Raw genomic sequence first — 19,108 nt, 5'->3', positions numbered from 1 at the left:
TGGGGCCGCTGGGCTGCGTGGGGCCCGTGTGAGGCGGTGGCGGCACAGCCCCTGCCCTGCCCCGCGGTCAGGGGTCGCCTCAGGGGTGGCTTGAAATGAAACTTGTATGTTGTTTTTTTGAACTGCTGTAGAAAAGTTGACTTCTCTGGCAACTTGGGAGTTTTCTTGTTTTCCCTCTTCTAAGAGATACTGCCATTGGGAATTGTGTTTTCCATCCTAACTCGGGGATCCTTATTTTCTTGAATTTAAGTAATAAGAAATACTGACACAAGTTCTAAGCTGCACCTATATGGTGCTACTTAAATCATTACTTAAGTGAGAGAGGACTGATCTTGCTCTGTGGAGAGCTTTTATCCAGCGATATTAATGAATTTCAGTGTAAACAACTAATCCTTTAGATTGGGAGGGGGCTGGTTTTACTATTGAAACTTTTTCCCTGTGATAAATGTATCCATGTGTTACAGATTTAGATAACAACAGAAAGATGTATCTTCAAATAAGCATAATAAAGGTGAGATTTTTCATCTGTTGATACCATGAAAAATGAGTGCAAAGCCTTTGTTAAAATCACTGTAAATAGTAAAATGCAATTAAATCTTTTTCTTGATGAATATAAAGTTAGGTATGACCATAATATACATTTATGGGACAAACTGTTGCGTACTTTGTCAAAAGGCGTATCAGCATTTTGTATGTCATGGGTAAAGTTTGCCCTTTCCCAAAAAGGTATGTAAAGTCAACCAAACAGGCTATTGTATCTTTTAATGAGCTGTTTGATACAGTTTCCATTATCCTTAACACAATACTAGGGATAGAGATCTAACATTTCATTTTGAATGGGATTTAGAAGAAGAACGTCGGGCATTGAAAGAAGATCAAAAAATATGTCGGCATAGGGCACAGAAATATTTGATAGAGACAAACAGAAGAAGGAGGTAAGTAACGAGGGCTCCTTTGGTGGGAGATTGTAAAAAAAAAAAGAGTCAAAACCTTGAGACAGCTCAATGTATTTCTATTGTTTCCACGTTCACATTGTTAAATAGCCTCACTGCTTTATTCTAGAGGAATCTAGGCTGAAAAGTTTCACCAATCCAGCTTTTTACTATAGGACAAATAAAATATAAAAACAATATTCTGAGTTACTCACTACTTTTTGGAAACTCACTTGTATAAAGTAAAGGTAAGTAGCGCTTTCATTCCATGGATCTGCATTTCTAGTACTGTTCTGGGTTTTATTAGCTTCAATGGATGTGTGAAAAATGCACGCGGATGTACAGTATGGGTCAGCAGGCAGGCAGTTGTCCTTGCCTTCTGAAGTGCATGCATCTCCGTCTGCGTGGCGCAACAGCTGCACAGCCTCCCCTGCGCAGTGGGGCTTTGTGCTCCCACTTCCCAATAAACACAACGCAAAGTCTTTCTAGTACAGGATTATATTTATAATAAAGTTGACATTTTTGTCAACAGCATTGACATTTTAAACAGCTTTGAATATTCTGCCTTTCTGCATATGTGACAATGCGAAGTAATGAAATATTCTGCGACAAATGGATTAAGTAAATCATACATTGAGATGTTTCATGAAGTGCTGTAAATAATTTAATAGGCATAGGGGGCTTTTCTCTAGCATTCAGATCATACTCGCACATACAGGAGACTAGGCTCTGTATACTGTAGAGGCAGCTGGGTTTCTCCCTGAGACAATTCAGAGCAAGCCCCCAGTCTCAGACCAGCTTCCTCTGCCTGGTGTTAACTTGTTAACGCTCATCCCCCATAGTTCCCATATCAGATGATTTCTGTTGTACAATGTTTACTTATTGAAATATGTTGATAACTCATAAGAGAGGCAGTAGATACTGTTTATACTGCCATTTTAGTTTGACACTATGAGCTGTCAGCATATATTTTGAAATATAAAGAAAAATGGAAGAGGAAGTATAATCACCTGGGAGTGATTAAAGACAGTGTGCGACCCACAACCTTTGCAGATAATAAACTGAGTCTCAGCTGAAAGATAAAATATCTTACATAGTTTTCTGGAACAGTACCACTGTAACACTGCGCATCTTGGATGAACACTGTTTATTGTATTACTGGTCTTGAAATATTATAATATAAAAGCAAATACCAGACAGCCTGCATATTTTTGATAGACTGGTATAGTTAAACTAATACTCATTGATACATAAATACATTTCCATATGCATTTCATTGCAGCCTTAAGAAACAGTATAAATCCAAGTTACTCAGGTGAGCCAGTTAAAAATTTAGGTATGGTATTCATAAAATGAAATTGTTTCTATTTGTGATAATTAAGAATGGCATAACTATAAGCATAATAAGCAGTTCAGATGGAAGTCTGTGGTGACAAGTCTTCCCCTAATAACTGAAAAGGAGTTAGTTGTTTAACATTAGAAAGGTAGTAAGTGCATACAGTATTAATAGGCTGTGAAATATAATTCAAAATTAAGGGTCATTGCATATACGGAGGAAAGTAATTTGGAAATAAAAAGTTCCTTGATATTGAATATTTTTTTCCTGACAGTTATGCAGGTAGGAAGTGAATTGTGTTCTAAAGGACCAACCGTCAAGTCATGTATCAAATCTGCGTATGAGCCAAGATCCATTAGCTGTAACACATGTAAACGTGTTAGCTATGATGATGGTTTCTCAAGGGTAGCATGACTTCCTTAAGCTCTACATTCTCACCTGGCAGCACCCTAATTCTCCCTGACAGGGCTTACAGGCATGTATCAGAAGTTATTTTTGGCACTGCTGTTTTATAATTTCAGAACTGTTTCTCTCATATTTTTTTTCTTTCAACATATGGAGAGTAGTCATGAGTGCACTGTGAAGTATGACAATCTGTTTTCTACTTCTAACCTTCACACAGAATGGTTGAGGTTGGAAGGGACCTCTCGAGGTCATCTGGTCCAACCTCCCTGCTACAGAAGGGCCACCTAGAGCTTGTTGCCCACGACCATGTCCAGACAGCTTTTGAGTATCTCCAAGGATGGAAACTTCACAAAGTGTCTGGGCAACCTGTGCCACTGCTCGGTCACTCTGACAGTAAGAAAAAAAGTGTTTCCTAATGTTCAGAGGGAACCTCCTGTGTTTCAGTTTGTGCCCATTGCTTCTCATCCTGTCACTGGGCACCGCTGAAACAAGCCTGGCTCCGTCCTCTTTGCACCCTCCCTTCAGGTGTTTATATACATGAATAAGATCCCCCATGAGCCTTCTCCAGGCTGAATGGTCCCAGCTCTCCCAGCCTTTCCTCATAAGACAGATGCTCCAGTCCCTTGATCATCTTTGTGGTCCTTTGTTGGACGCTCTCCAGTATGCCCATGTCTCTCTTGTACCGAGGAGCCCAGAACGGGACACAGGACTCCAGGCGTGGCCTCACCAGTGCTGAGTAGAGGGAAAGGATCACCTCCCTCGACCTGCTGGCAATACTTCGCCTAATGCAGCCCAGGATACCATTTGCCTTTTTTGCAGCAAGGGCCCATTGCTGGCTCATGTTCAACTTGGTGTCCACCACGACCCCCAGGCCCTTTTCTGCAAGGCTGCTTTCCAGCGGGGTGGCCCCCACCATATGTTGGTGCCTGGGGTTGTTCCTCACCAGGTGCAGGACTTTGCACTTCCCCTTGTCGAACTTCATAAAGTTCTGTTAGACCAATTCTCCAGCCTATTGAGTCTTTCTGGATGGCAGCATGACCTGATGTATCAGCCATTCCTCCTGGTTTTGTGTCATCTGCAAATTTGCTGAGGGTACACTCTGCCCCATCATCCAGATCATTAATGAAGATGTTAAATAGGACTGGGCCCAGTATTGACCCCTGGGGTATGCCACTAGTTACTGGCCTCCAGCCAGACTTCATGCCATTAATTAGCACCCTCTGGGCCTGGCCATTCAGCCAGTTTTCAATCCACCTTCCTGTCTGCTAATCCAGCCCATATATCAACAGCTCGTCTATCAGGATCTTATGGGAGACAGTATCAAGGGCCTTAGTGAAGTCCACATAGACAATATCCATTGCTGTCCCCTCATCTACGAAGCCAGTTGTTTCATTGTAGAAGTTTATCAGGTTGGTCAAGCATGACCAAATTTAATGTCAACCTTAAATTTATAAAGCCTCTGCTAAAAATAGCAGTGAATTTCCTTTAGCAGATAGATCTATGGCAGATAAATCAGAGCTTCTGCTGTTCTCAGTCTTGTGTCATTTAGGTTCATTCTCTTTATGCTGCATTGTGGAAGCAAACTTTTCTGTGGGTTTCTTTTGGTGTTTTTTTTTAAAGAACCACCATCAGCCTACCTTTAAACAAGGCTATACCAAGGCCGAGTCCAAGCCTGATAGCCCCTAGTGCCCAGCACTTTTTAAGCTAATGAGAACTGCATATACAGAGAGCTTGCAGATTGAGGTCTTCTGTTTTTTCAGCCTTTTCTAAATGTACTTGTAATGAAATTTTCCCTGACAGTGTTGTATTGATCTGTTGTCAATACCTTTAAAATACAGGTTCAGCATTAAAAATACTTCTGACGATGTGCTCAATTAATTGGTTTATTAGTAAAAGACAAAAACATCACTTGCACAGAAAAGAGCAAGTATAGCTTTGCAAAGCAAAGTCTAGTAACTTAAGTCAGAGATCTTTTTCAAATTGAATACTTAAAGGAACCTGTATTTCTATCCTACCTGATGCCATCATTTCTTTGCATCTCTGATACTGACCAAGCCCTTTAGTTTTGTGTTAACAGCAGTGCCTCAACACAGTGAACAACCAGCCTACTGCTTATCTTTACACAAGTTGCATGAGTATCAAGAAAGTCATTCCTTTATTGGATCACTAATACTTGAAGTTGTGATTTCAAGATCAGCTTAAGAATAAAACATGCTCTGGGGCAGTAGCTGACAGATATTTTGTTTAAATAACAGTATTCTGGAAATAAGAGCTACTGACTAAACATATACTTGATGTAAATGAATAGGATATCGTATTTTGTGTTTATATACCAGCTGCCGATTTGCTGGGGACTGCAGCCACCCTGCTGTTATTGCTCAATGCAAAATGTGTATCCCATTTTACTGTGATGTTACTGGTTGCAGGTAGTTGGTTGGTTGTGGAAATAGAATATCTCCTCATGCAATTGTCTATGTGCATTTTTAAATAAACGTTACAGTCAGCTGTCTTGGTTCAGCATTTTGAATTACCTTGAAATCTGAATAGCTAATCCATCTGTTGTAATTGGGGAAGGAAACGCTTTCCCAGTTCATATCAGTTTCCAATCTATTCCCATTATTGCTGGTTTTTCAAAAATACTTTATTTTCAACATATGCACAAGCTTTGTGCTCCACCTACTGGTTGATTATCATTGATTATTTAATAAAAGCTCTAAATTATTCATCACTGTTGTTGATACAGAACGAAACGCAGTCTAGTGCCAGAAATGGGAGAAAAATGTTAGCACTTGGTAAACAGAGAGGGCGAAGTGTTAAGAATTTAGTATTGCTTTCTACATCAGAATGAAACTGTGAAAAGTAGTGGTCACTGTAACCGTGTAGACCTGCAAACCAGTATTGCCATTGTTGGTAACAGGATTGTGCTGAATTTGCAAGGCCTCAGGATGGAGGCTTGCCAAGCTTGCTCTCTCTGAACTTTTCTTGACCTGCCCAGAGCTTTGTTTTGCTTGGTTTAGCTGTAACAGCAATTTCTCTAATTGACCAGGTGTCTGTGGCTAATTTATTTTGCCTTTGTTTATCTTCTTATGGTATGACCGTAGTTTTATATAGATAGCAGTAACAAGCAGTTATTCTATGTAGAGAATGAGATATTTATGACTCTAACATAATGATGCAGCGTAGGGAAATAGGCCTGATATGATAGCAGAAGCCTTGAGAACTGGAGGTGCAGGATGCGGCGTAGAGGAGTACAGGCAGGGGATGATAAGAGATGGCGCACAGGCTTGGCATGGAGACCCCATGGCTATAAACAACTCACCGATAGTCAGTTAAAGAAATGCAGACCTAGATCTGACAAAACTGGCTTTAGGGGTAACGAGAACAAAAGAATACTATGTAGTATATGTAAAAGGCACCATGCATGGAATATTTGGAGGTACTGTGGAGCTGCAGATTGATGAAGAAAGAGCAAAAGTGTAAAAGCATGTTAGCAAATACAAAAATTACTCCCAGTGGATCCTGAGGTGAGGAAGAAGAAAACATTAACATAAACATCATATTGTTCCTGGTGAAGGGACTCCAGATGCTGACAGCTCACCATAACACCCCAGCACCACCAGAATGAAACTACCACCCTTGGGACGCAGAAGAGCAATGGAAGCGTAAGCATCGGGAAAAGGGGTAGAAACTCAATGTGTGAATAACAGTTCAAACTCTTTTATCACTATTATTGAGGCTTTCTCTGTACAGAAGTATTCTAACTGTATTATTATGTTTCGGTAACAATTGTATCTGGTTTAATAATGATTAGACTCTTAAGATTTGAATTATGTTTACAAAAAAATTATTGGCTTTATATAAGGTGTGCTTACTTTTTGCCTATAAACAAGATTTGGAGTGTAACAACTGGTGGATAGTGCGGGCAGCCCTCTGTGAACCTTCGGGGCATTTTGGAGGACAGCTCTCTGTGAGCCCTTACGGCATTGTAAGGGTCGGTCCTTCTGAAGCCCTTACAGAAATTTGGTGCTGTCTTTTTGTATTCAGCGTACAATAATCAAAGAAGATGAAGGAATAGAGTTAATATGTGTTCCTATAGTCCCGGTAAGTATCTCACTTAAAGAAAAAAAATGATTTATGGGCAACATCTGCAGATCTTTTTAAGGATATAAAGTGTGTTTCCTGTTTGTCCATGAAGGGGATTTTGAGTGTGACAGCCCATTCTAGCCTTTTCTTGATCTTGCTCTAGTCATTAAGTATACAAATACCCTCCTACCTCAATTTTAAAATTACTGTGCACTTGTTTTTAAATGTGATAGGCAACGGATGAATAATATCAACTCAGTATCAAAAGGTTCATTTCATAGCATTCCATATGCACTGTATATATTCCTTTTTTAATTTTCATCCAAGGCATTTAGTCCACCTGGGAATGTAGCATCCATCACTTCACTGTGAAGATAATTTAATAAAATTAACCAGGAAATAGTTCCACCATCTAGTCATACTGTTTTTAACATAAAAATACCTTCCATATAATGTCTGTATATGTGAAACGGCTAAATATTTTAAGTTTCGTATTCCAAATTCACTATAAACATTTTGGCAGACGTTTCAAAAATTGCTGCACCTCTGGGTTGTTTATAGTAGACAGAAAAACTGGGTTAAAAAAACACCAGTCAGGAAATTCTTCTGCTAACTCTCCATCTTAAAGCCATACTCTTTTGCCAATGTTACATCTGTGATTCGAACCTAAGCTGGTGGCTTAAGGAGAGTGGATGAACAAACATTTGCTTTAACTGTTTTTCTGTAAGATGTCAATGTGCATTTGTAGAATTATTTCTTTTACATAATGCACCTGGGTGTCACAATTTACATTCTGTGAGGTCAGGAAGTTAATGATGCAGGCCTCACTGAATATCTTTAATGCATTTCCTTACGTTTAAAATAAGATCCTTTTTCTTCCACTTAATCCAAACCAAACAGTGATCATCATGAGCTGTGGTGAAAAAGACGTCTTGCATCAGCATTTGGACTTGCCCATTTCCAGCTCTATGGAACGACAGTCTTTTTTTTGGGCCAGTTATTAGGAATGTGGAAGAGTGCAGCTAAGTCATACTCCAAAATAATTTTAAAAATAAATAAATAAAGACTCTCAGAATTGACTCTTTCCTTTTTGGAGTTATATGCTGGAACTACTCCAGGTGCAAAGTTGTAGAATTTCCCACATGTCTGAATTTAACAACTGCAGTTCAACTAAAGGCCTTCTTGAGCAGCTTCGAGAAATATTAAGGAGATCAAGAAGAATGTGTTTAAAGCACTTACTAGGATAAGCAAGTCTGTTTCCTCTGTTGTGATTTTCCTATTTCTTTAATCAGGATAAAGATGTAAAATATTGCAGATTTCTGTATCAGATTTTAACGTGAGTGAAATACAGGAATACTGAAAGTTGACGATGAACTCTAGTTCTACTTTTTTGGTTCTAACTTCTGGATTGTATGTAGAATTAAAGTTCCTATAAAATTTTAACCAAATTGCAATAAGACATTTTATGTGGCTAGAGTTCTCTGCAGATTTTTTCTGGTTTTGGATAACTGCTTGTCTGGCTTCACCTCATGTCCTGCTTGCTGACAAACTGAAGTTTGCAAATGAAACTTGCAGTGTTGGGATCATATTTTAATTTAATTGCTTCTCTTTGCATAAGTCAATCTTCTATCTAATCCTTCATTTGAAGCTGTAGAGTTTTATAACTTCATCTCTAGAAGAAGAGTTACCTTGAATTGTAGAAATTCAGCTGGATTTTTGAAAGTGTAGCTACTGTCATTTGCAATAAACAGGTTGTTAAAATAAAATGTAAGCTACCGTCTGTATACATTACAGGATGTAGTCTCAGCAGTTCTTGTGATCCAAGACAATTATGAGGAATACTGCTGCTGGGAGATCTGGAGCTTTCTGCGGGGAATGTACTTCCAAAGTAGAAGCAGTAATTGCTTATGTTGTTCACCGGCATTTTGATTTCTGACCTTGGAGAGCATTAATCCAGAGTGCTACATACATTAGCAAAAGCAGTGGATCCTTTTGCACATTTTGTCTTTCTTCTTGCTTTTGGCTTTTCATGTGCTCCACCACTGTCTTTCTGGAGCTTAACATTGATAGTACTGGAGGTATAGTATTGAAGAAAGGAAGATCAGATGTTACACAACTTTCAGTTTCCCCTTATGATATGGGGAGAAGTTTTAAGGTGCCCTCACAATGCTTTTTTTTAGTCTTTGTGATTTAAAGTTTGAATAGCTGCATGGAATCTGTTTACAGTGCATTTCCACTTTAAAACAATAGTATCTATTTTGTCTTCAATTTCTATTAATGAAATGTCATAATTTGTCCATAAAATTGGGAAATCTCAGTCATTAGTTTCAATATGTTTTGACAACCTCGCACATATGAATTTTCAAAACAGTGGAGGTTCCTTATGTCTCTCTCTGCTACGCTTTGGCTTCCAAGTGGATTAAAGTGGATATTCCTGTAAAAGTGTGTACTTGGGAATTAGTTGGCAGTTTTCCTATTTTTTACTATTCTGCAATTACAGCCTTTAGACTTTCTAAAATAAAAAGTATCTGTTTCAAATTATTTTTCTGTTTGTTTTCACAGGTGATCAGTCAGCACTTTGAAGGGATACTAGGGAGGGTCGAGTTGAATATTTCAGTTTGAACTTTTTCCCTGAAAAGCAAAGGGAAGAATAATTAAAATAGCTCGAGTTAAGGAGTAGCTCTGTTAAGTAGCAGCTTTTCTCCATTAAGCAAGAAGATCTATGAAGCAACTGCAAGTGATTAAAGTTATGGGAAGGTATCTTACTGTGATGAGAGAAACAAAGAACATATGGCTAAACATCACTACCTTTCTTTCCACTAATGCTGGCTAGGAGTGGGACCCTACTTAGTGTACTAGTGACCTGCCAAATCACGTTTCTAACACACAGAGAACTCTAAAGATGGGAAGCTCCCAGTTGTAGTGATCCTTGCATGGCAGGCTTTAGAAGTTTAACATGAAAAGTATTACTTTTACACTATCACTGTATTTAGAATAGAATGTTTCCAGGGATGGGGCATCTACCACGTCTAAATCTAGTCTAAATCTACCCTCTTTTAGTTTAAAACCATTTTTAAATATGGCTTGCCTACATAGGCACTGTGCCAATAAATGTACTGGGTATATTTCACTCAAGGAGCTAGTTTAAGTTTGTCAGTAAAAGTTGATGATTTGGTCCGCAGTACTAAAAATTCCACATAGTTTCATCAAGATTGTGCCTACCAAAGGAAAGCTTTGTGTTGATGGTTGTTTTCGATTAGAGCCTGCTTTGCTTTCCAGCCAGTAGAAGGACATGTTTAACATATTTGATATTAACAACTGATTCTGTCAATCATAGTTTCACATTACTGTTTTATCCCATTTTGTGCTACTAATCTGATTGTCTTTCAGGAAGCTTCTCAATAACTAGAAGTTGATACTAACTCTTACATATTTATAGGTAAAAGCTGTAGTTCCTTTGTGTTATTTCTGAATAACAACTTTTAAACTGTTCCTATTTCCCTGACAGCTCGTGAAAGGCACACACACAGAGCATTTGCAGTTCACGTTCCTATTGATCTGCCCACTGTGATACATTTACGTGGTAATGTAAAGACTGTGGTGAAAGTCACATTGGTGACAAGAACTGCTTGAGCCTGCATGTTAATTCATGTATAAGAGGCTAAAAAATAAAAAGATTTTGGTGTGTCTCTTCTTCATCACCCATTGTCCCATTTACGTTCAGACAAACTATAAAACCAGCTGTGCTGAAGTTTTTAGCATTTAATTTATGAACAAGCAAGCTTTTGTACTAAAATTGCAAATTGATAAGCAAGTAAGTTACTAATATTTTGGTAAATGTAATTAGAAAACATAGGGATCATCTATTTTTATTTCTTAAATACAGAGCCTTTGAAGAAAGATGGAAGCAAGAGGAAGAAAAAGAACGGAGATTTAGAGAACAAGTTCTGCAGCAGAGGAAAATTAAACTTCAGGAAGCAACTGATAAGTTCCAGCGTGCTCATCTGCCTTTTTCTCAGCACAAGCAAATAGGTTTGTAAATTAAAATTTAACTATTATTCACAATACAAGTGTTTTTCTATTAATAGAATATAATTGAGGCAAACAGAACAATTAACTTCACTCAAATTAATTGAATTCATATAAGCAAAACTTAACAGACAAGAAGATCAGATCTGATACATACGACAAAATTGGGTAGAGGAAATTAAAAAAAACAACTTTTTTTTCTAAAAATTGTATTGTGAGATATTTCATTATATTCCAGTCACAGTAAGTACATCACCTCCTTGGGATATTGGGGTTTCCTGGGTTTTCCCCACTTTTTTCACTGCAGTGTGCTTATTGCTTACAATACTGTGCTGGGTGTGAGGTGTTACAAGGCCACTGAAAGTTACTAGGATAGTATAATGATCTGCTATTTGTACCCGCGAATATGGAATATTCAAGAACGTGCGTTTTGTTTATCACTAAGTAAAAGCAGTCCTAGCATATATTAATGTATTACATAACTTTTGCTGAATTAGTCAGCTTTTTAAGCTGTTCTCTCGCTGCTGGGAAGTAATGATCACTTCAACTCAGTTCCTGCTTTCTTGGAATCAGTGCAGATTGGCAGGAGTTTTTAATAGCATCAGCCAAGACTGATTTCCAGTCAACTTTCCAGTGTTGAAAATCTTAAGATATGGTATATTACTTAGGTATTCTTTAACAGATTTACTCTCCCAACTGCAATTGTGCCAGCTGTGAGGTAATGTCTCTGACTTCAAGATCAAATGTCAGATTAAAATAACAAAATAGAACAGTACTAGTTTAGGGCTTCTTCATAGTTCTACTGACAGCCCAGACTGTGTAACAATAATGAACCACAATTTTTTTCTTGGTTTTCCTTTATAGCAATTCTGCCTCTGCCACTTTCTACCCTACTTTTACTTACTTGAAAGAGGCGATACCTTGTGCCTGTCTGGACTCTTTCTTTCTCCACCGATTCGATTATTAAGTTACACTTTGGCCTCTATAAAATATCTGCAAGCCATAACTTTGGCTTAGTGCATGAGGGGAATAATCATGATGTAAAAACAAAGTTAGTGCTGGATTTTTTAACCTCCTACTTTTTCAACAGTGCAGTCTAAAAACAAATAGCAAAACTGTTGAACACGTGTTACTGTAAACACTTAAATAGACTGGGGTTTTGTTTCAGAGGAACTAGAGATGGTCCAGCATGTCTAATGATGCTATACCATTCAGTTTATTGTAACACTCTGGATTTAGGCTTCCAAACTTCAGAAACTTAACCAAAACATTTACGGTAAAATATTCAAATTTTAAAAATATTTTTTCTATTGTGTTTTTTTCTCTAATCCCTCTAGTCCAGACAAAAGCAGCTTTTCAGTTAGAAGAAGCTCTTGAACAAATTAAAGGATCAGTTTTAACACCAGGACTGTGCTGGCCCAGCAGAAACAAAACCAACTTCAGGTAAGCATTTCTGTTTATTCTGATGATCAAAGGAAGTACATTGCTTACAGTATTCAATAAACGCAGACAATTACCCTTTAAGAAATTGTAGGCCATTTCTCTTGTGGCAAAGAAAGCATTTCCGTGAACTGTTCCAATGAAACATTATGAAACATCCTTGAGTTGTTTGTGTCCGTTTGGTAAAACAGCAGAGAAGATGACACAATCCTTTTCCCTTCAGCGGAATTCAGGGTATAGTCGGGACTAAGCCGGTCCCCATTCAGTTATAGCCTGACTCAGATGATTGCCATGGTTATCAAAACATCTGCTGTTTTATGAATTATAAAGTATTTTTTCTAGATGATTTCTTACTCTCATCCAGATTTTTTCCTTTTGACATTCAAGGATAGTTTAGTTTGTATATTCATCCCATGATCTTACTTTCTTCCCGTCTGTCATTCCTTTAAATTTCTCATCCTCTGTATATATCTTGAGCATCTTGATAACAATTTTGCATGCAATTTCATTTTATGTCACATACAATTTGAATTGCATACTTTTCACTCTACCCAACCACTTTTTCTAAGATACCTTGACTTGTCCCAGAATGTTTCTTCATGCATAGTTGATATATCTGTATTTGATACTCCTTCCTTATTATCCCCTTCCTAATCTCTCATTTATTCAATGTTTCAGTTCAGGGTTTTATTTTTGTTGTTGCTGCTTTTGTTATTACTATTATTATAATTATTTTCTTCATGCTGTAAATTGTGCAGATGTTCAGAATACAGATAAATTCTGTCTGAAAGGGATCTCCCTACTTTTCTGCTTCAGTGTGTTCTTCATTGTGATGTTAATATTCAGTTTGATTACATATCTACTGCTGATTAATACATGTTTGCAGGTGATAAAATGGGCAATTGAGAAAATATTTCATACCTCTTAGAGCTAAATACTCATGCTATCTGCCCATCAACATGCATATAGTTCTGCAGCTAGTACACTGGATTGACATAACAAAGGAGGATTGCAGCCATAAAAAAAAAAAAAAAAAAAAAAAAAAATCTACCTGCTAAATAGTAGTTGAAATTATGGCAAAAAAAAGTAGATGTTTCTGTACCCTGTCTAAGGGTTCCTGATCATTTGTCTCATTTCACTCATAGGCTCGACGAAGGACAGCAGCTCAGTGCCTCTTGCTCCTGCCTTTATCATTCATTTATTTTTCATCTTTTTTCAAACTGCTCCTTGTGCCTCAGGGACTCACATTTTTCTCTCAGGACCTCTTCAAACCACTTACCATTTCTTACAGTATAACATTTTCTGTCACTCCATATTATATTTGTATAATTTTAAAAATTCGCTATCCTGTAATAATGATAGTGTGTTCTTTTCCTGATTTTCAGTTTTATAACCCGATTTCCTAAGGAAATTAAATTTATATGTTCATATTCTTTTACAGTTTGTGTTCCCCTAGTAACCAAATTTGAGAGAGAGATAAGAATCTCAAAGATAATTCTATTTCCACAAGTTTGAAATTGGCAATTGGGCAAGAAAGAAATTATTCAAACAAGTGGCCCCAGCATGAAAAAGGCTTGAAAGTTGAGTCCACATTGACCTATTGGCAGGTCACAAGCCAGTTAGTACGGATAAGACAGCACACGAATATCTGCCACAGAATGTGCTGCCTCTTCCCCAGCTGGTAACTAGGAGGCTTGGGTAGGAGCCATATGGGGTGGGTGAAGGAGGATGTAGAAAATTTTGGCGGTATGGTAGTAAGGGAAAAAGAATTAAGTTATTGCAGTACAGGCTTGTGTATAGGGGCAAGGTATACAAATTAATATGAAATAAAGCTTTGCTTATTCTAATGGTAACAATTTGTCTTCCTTCCTTGTGACAGAAAATACTCTATGCATTTTTGTCTGCATCTCACACAATCCCTTACTAAGCACTGAGATTCAAACTGAACACGTGCTATGCAGCATAGATTCTTCTGGTCTGCTGCAGGAATTGTTAGTGCAGGGTTGTTCCTGTTAGTTTTGGTTTGGGAGCCATAGTTTGTGTGGGTCATAGAAGTGGCATTTCTGTGTTTTCAGACTTGGTTCCAAAAATTGTGCAAAATTCTTTTAGAGGGCAAATAAATTTCTTGCAAATCAGTAGAGCAAGGTAAGCTTTGATATAGAAAAGCACTTTGAAAAGGTTCTCAAAGGTGAAGGTTCTTCAAAATTCACCAATTCTGAGCTGTAAAGCTTTAAAAATGTCTTACAATCCCTTTAATTGGAAATTTTGGGACAGCTAATAACTAACCCAGATGAGGTAGTAAATCCCTTTCTGTATTTCTATCTCTTCTTACACTTCTATAAACACTCAAACCAAAAATCTTGTATCATCTTTAGAATTCATCCTCCCTCAGAAATAGAATATATAGAATTCATTGACAGTCCCCTTTTAAAGGAAGAAATGAATACTGTATTAAGTATTCAAGATAAATACGGCTGCAGACCCAACTGGATATAGGTGAATTTTATAAGGTTCTAGAATTCTTAATGTCTATTTTTAAAAAGTTGTAAAAAATTAAATTAAGCAATGGAGACATATTACCTCCTCTTGGAGAAAGGCAAAAAATCCTGGAACATGGTGAGAGTGAGTGATTGATTGTGTTCTGTGCTTGCAACAGAGCTACTCTGCTTCTAGTAAGGTTTAGTTATTAAATGCTGAAGCAAAGATTTTGGTCAACTCATTAGCCAACAGGGATTGGGATGTGTGCACATTAGGTGTATGAATGGTGTGCTGCTCTTTGTACAAGATATATTTCCCTGCTTGTGTTTAAAAACACTTGTATTTGATTAGGTTCAGTCTTGGGATAGAAACTTAATTATGACAAATCAAAAATGTTCTCTGAAAAAAGTTGTAATGTAGAAACTTTTATAAATAGAAATGGTCTAAACATCCAAATACATATGAAGAAACTTCCCCCCACCCCCAAAAAAAACCAACAAATTTTTTGGGGGCCAGGTGTATATCAGTCTGGTCCACAGTAACAAAGTCTTTAAAAGTGGATAGGTACAGAAAGTTTTTGGATAGCGAGGATATCTCCTGTTCAAAAGAACACCGAATGCAGTTTTCTGAGTTCTATAAATAAATATGAGAAGTTGTTCTCCCTTTTTGCTATCAGCCATCTCATCAGAAATAATAAATTCCTTTTTAAACTCTGCCAAATATATATGTCTGCTTTAGGTCAGTGCAATTAAGCCAACCTTTTTGGAGTATTGTATAAAATCTTCTGAAAAATAACAATAATCTTGATGGGATGAAAGTTTCCATTTTCCATTGTCCTAAAATTGGAAGTGTTATAATAAATACAGAATAGGCCTCATTAGATTATTTACCCATTTGACACAGATGTACTAAAAAGAAAAGGGATTGACTTTAACAGGGAGTATAATTCTAGATACAGAAAGAGGATGAAACAGATGAAGGCTCAGAAGAAGGAACTGTGGAAACTTAAGCTGAAGAAATGGAGAAAAATGACGGGAAGGGGTTTCTCTACATATATTAGACATGGGGTAGCCATCTCCAGCTAGGAACAATATATGTTTCCTAATAATGCATCTCTGCTGGATAGGCATCAGAGGAGGATGAGGTCTGTGTATGTATTATGTGACTGCACTGTTCAATTTGCTCAATAGGGGTGCCAGCTGTTAAGGAAGATAGCTTTGTGTGGCAGGAAATAGTCATATCTTCTTACAAGCTCCTACACTGCATATTGCCCATCTATGAAAGGAACCATCACCTTCACCATCACCTTCGCTGAAAATGAGGATGGCTAAAATGTGCGTAGTAGATCATCTTGTCAGGCCAGATTCCAATTAAAAAAAAAAAAAGAGGGAAATATGTGAAAGTATGATTTTCATATTTAGTTGCATATAGACTAAAAGTTCACTTTTGCCACGAATTTAGCTAAACACCTTCACCCAATTGAGCAATATTTAAGGGATCATGTTGACGCTGCTAAGGAACTATATATGAGAAATGCATCCTGGGAATGCTGGAAAGCATCTGCATATTGAATGGACAATAAGGTTTGGTTTGTTACTCAAAATCCAGTGATTGCTGAGACAAAGTGTAATTTCACTTTGGTAAAATAAAGGCTGGATCAACCAGGTAAAATAAAGGCTGGATCTCCCCTTCTTGGTAAAAGTATACCCATTTTACAAATAATTTCACTGAAAGTTTATTCTGATAACCTGTTTCCAAGATCTATTCTCCTTCTACCACCATTTGTAATCATTGCGGAGTGCAACAAATACTTGATCCTAAAACAACGAGACATAAGCTTGGCTTGCTAATCAATTGTAAGGGTTATGGCTGTACTGAACAGATGTGAGAACTCAAAGCATGGGTCTGGTGAGAGATTTCTGTAAGTGCCACTTTGGATATGCCAGACTAAGGGCATTTACGGCCCTTAAACCAGGTTCGAGCCAAAAGATAGGATCAGTGCCCTTCGCTAAACTGTTCCACCTAGGCAGTCAAGTATAGCTGGCAACCTGGTAATAGTTATACTTCCAGAAGACTAAAGCTTGATCTACCTATGAGCTGGTGGGTTTTGGTGCGTGGGTTATTTTTGCTTTTTTTTAAGGCCTACCTTTCTTATTGTTTCTTGGTTTTGTCATTCTTGTTTTTTGTTTTTGTCTTCCTTGGTATCTACCTAGTTCTTGCTGCTTGTTTTCCAAAGCTTGGTTCCTATTCCTAGTGATCTTACCCAGCCTTGTTCCAGTTCTATCTGCTTTTTGTTCTTGAACATATCTTGTTACATGCTCCCTGCCTTCCTAGTCTCTGTTTGCATATTTTCCTTGTCATTTGGCTTCACATGCTTCTTGGCTTCTTTGATTCCTGGTTGTCAACCAGCCCCATGGTTCTTGCTAATTCTTATCCTGTAGAAACCTGTGGTTTCCTCTATCTTAATTTGGGCTCATCCTGACCACAGTACCCAGCTACACTACCTACTCCAAAGGTTTTTTTTTCTCAGGTAGCAAATACAAATTCTTTAATGTACCACATTACTGACATTGCACGTCATCAGTAGAGTTGGGGTCTCTAGATACTACAAAGCCTTCTTGCTACTTGAAGTAAGGGAATATCTGACAGCATATATCAACTATATACATGGCAGTATATAGATATCCTCTATATAAGCCAACCTTATGGAAAAATAAAGGCCATTTTGCTTGTTTTTTTAAAAAAAAACCCTCCATGTTCCATTTCTGTAAATGACCAAACTGTTGGCTGACATTTTCCAGAATAGTTCAGCCTGAGGCAGTCACCCAACAACCCAATCAGAAAAGTCTGACTATTTATAAATAACAGAAGAGAAGGTTTAAAATGGAAAGTGTTGGACAGTTTTAGATAGTACTAACAGCACCACCTGTAGTTACATATAGTATAGCTGTCCTTCACTTGACAGGCATTTACTGATGATGTATACTTTTGGAAAGGAACATGTTTAAAAGTGTACAGTTGACGTATAGAAATAAGCCAAAGTAATAAGTCATTTGCTTGCATCAAGAACCACAGATGACACTTCATCCTCATCAGCATCTAGAAACAGTTCTTTCCATCAGAAGCAGATTTCAGCAATGGTTGGCTGGGATAAAACAGTACAAGACAGAAGTAGAACAAACATGGACAGTAACCAACTTCTCTTCCAAAAAAAATTGAAAGAAATGCAACAACTCCTTGAAAAACAGCATCTCAGCAACTTGGAGGTATGATATTTTCATGTGATTCATGAAATGATGAATTCTTCTTAAATGTAATAGAAAGTTTCCTGAATGTGATAAAAATGAAAGGTCTGTTAAGCACACTTTACCAAGTAGGCAACACCTGAGGGCACACTGCACTACGCCTTACCAATAGATTATTTATAGTAAAATTATACATATATTTCAGTAAGAAATCAGAGATCTTTAAAAATGTTTGTAAGAATATTTTCACAAATTCTTCAAAGATGTCTGTCATGTTGTCTTTCTTCCAGTGAACGTAAGATTTGTATGTCAGATTTCTTGGCTCTGAAGTAGCTAGCCATTAGTCTATCACAGGAGTCTTGTGCTAGCTCCAAACTTAAATTGGTGGCTTGCAATTTGCACTTAAGTTTCTGCTTTGCTGATTGCTACAGCTCAGCACAAAATGCTCTAGCAGTATAATTATGATAGGTGAAACGATGGGATTGTTTTGTTTCTTGGTTTTTTTCCCCAATGTGATTTCTTAGGGAGTGACTTCAAGTCTCTTGAGATCCTTTTTTGTCATCTTTGGAATAGATGCAGGTGTTCCAGTAACAAGCCAATTAACTTTCTGCCTAAACTAATTTTTGGACCCAAAATAATTTTCAAAAGTCACCTTAGAAACACAGTGAAAATCAAGAACAACTGAGCTCCAAAGTGATTTCTTACAACTGCGCTTTTAAGTATGATTTTAGGTCTGTCAGTGTTGTCTTTGATTTTGGAAACATTGTCTTCAATATTACATTTTTTGCAAACAAGAGGACATAATTTTGGACTCATTCTTTTATTTTATAATACTATCTACTGGTATCTGGACTTGTGGTGTGTGAAATCACCTTGACACTATGAAGCACCATCCCTTTATATTGGTGATGGCTAGAGGCATGGGATCATTGGTGGCAACAGAGCAAGGGCTTTTCCTTTTAATACCTCTGTATGGATAACTTTTGAAAGACTGTATACAGTTCAGATATATTTTGAGTTCTTTGATATTGATGTTTTCAGGCACATTCATCTCTGTCTTTGTACCTCCTTTGTTCTGATGGGTATTCATGAGAATCTTGAGCAGCTGATGGCTAACAGAAAATCTCACTCAACTGGAGTAAATTTCAAAAAGGTTGAGA

At 37.5% G+C, this 19,108-nt stretch overlaps 1 protein-coding gene across 1 annotated transcript in view; it reads left to right on the top strand.

Moving 5' to 3' along the window:
- Positions 1 to 809: 809 nt before the first annotated feature.
- Positions 810 to 19,108, top strand: part of KIAA1377 (KIAA1377 ortholog) — a gene marked incomplete at both ends in the record, with an annotated part of 37,924 nt that continues 19,625 nt past the window's right edge. Inside the window, 4 exon segments of the mRNA XM_009573073.1 lie at positions 810 to 935; positions 10,643 to 10,788; positions 12,123 to 12,228; positions 17,771 to 17,969. Of these exon segments, the coding sequence (XP_009571368.1) occupies positions 810 to 935; positions 10,643 to 10,788; positions 12,123 to 12,228; positions 17,771 to 17,969 (577 nt within the window).

Source organism: Fulmarus glacialis, unplaced genomic scaffold (assembly GCF_000690835.1).
Source record: "Fulmarus glacialis isolate BGI_N327 unplaced genomic scaffold, ASM69083v1 scaffold690, whole genome shotgun sequence".
Taxonomy (NCBI): domain Eukaryota; kingdom Metazoa; phylum Chordata; class Aves; order Procellariiformes; family Procellariidae; genus Fulmarus; species Fulmarus glacialis.
This window is presented reverse-complemented; position numbering and strand designations above follow the sequence as displayed.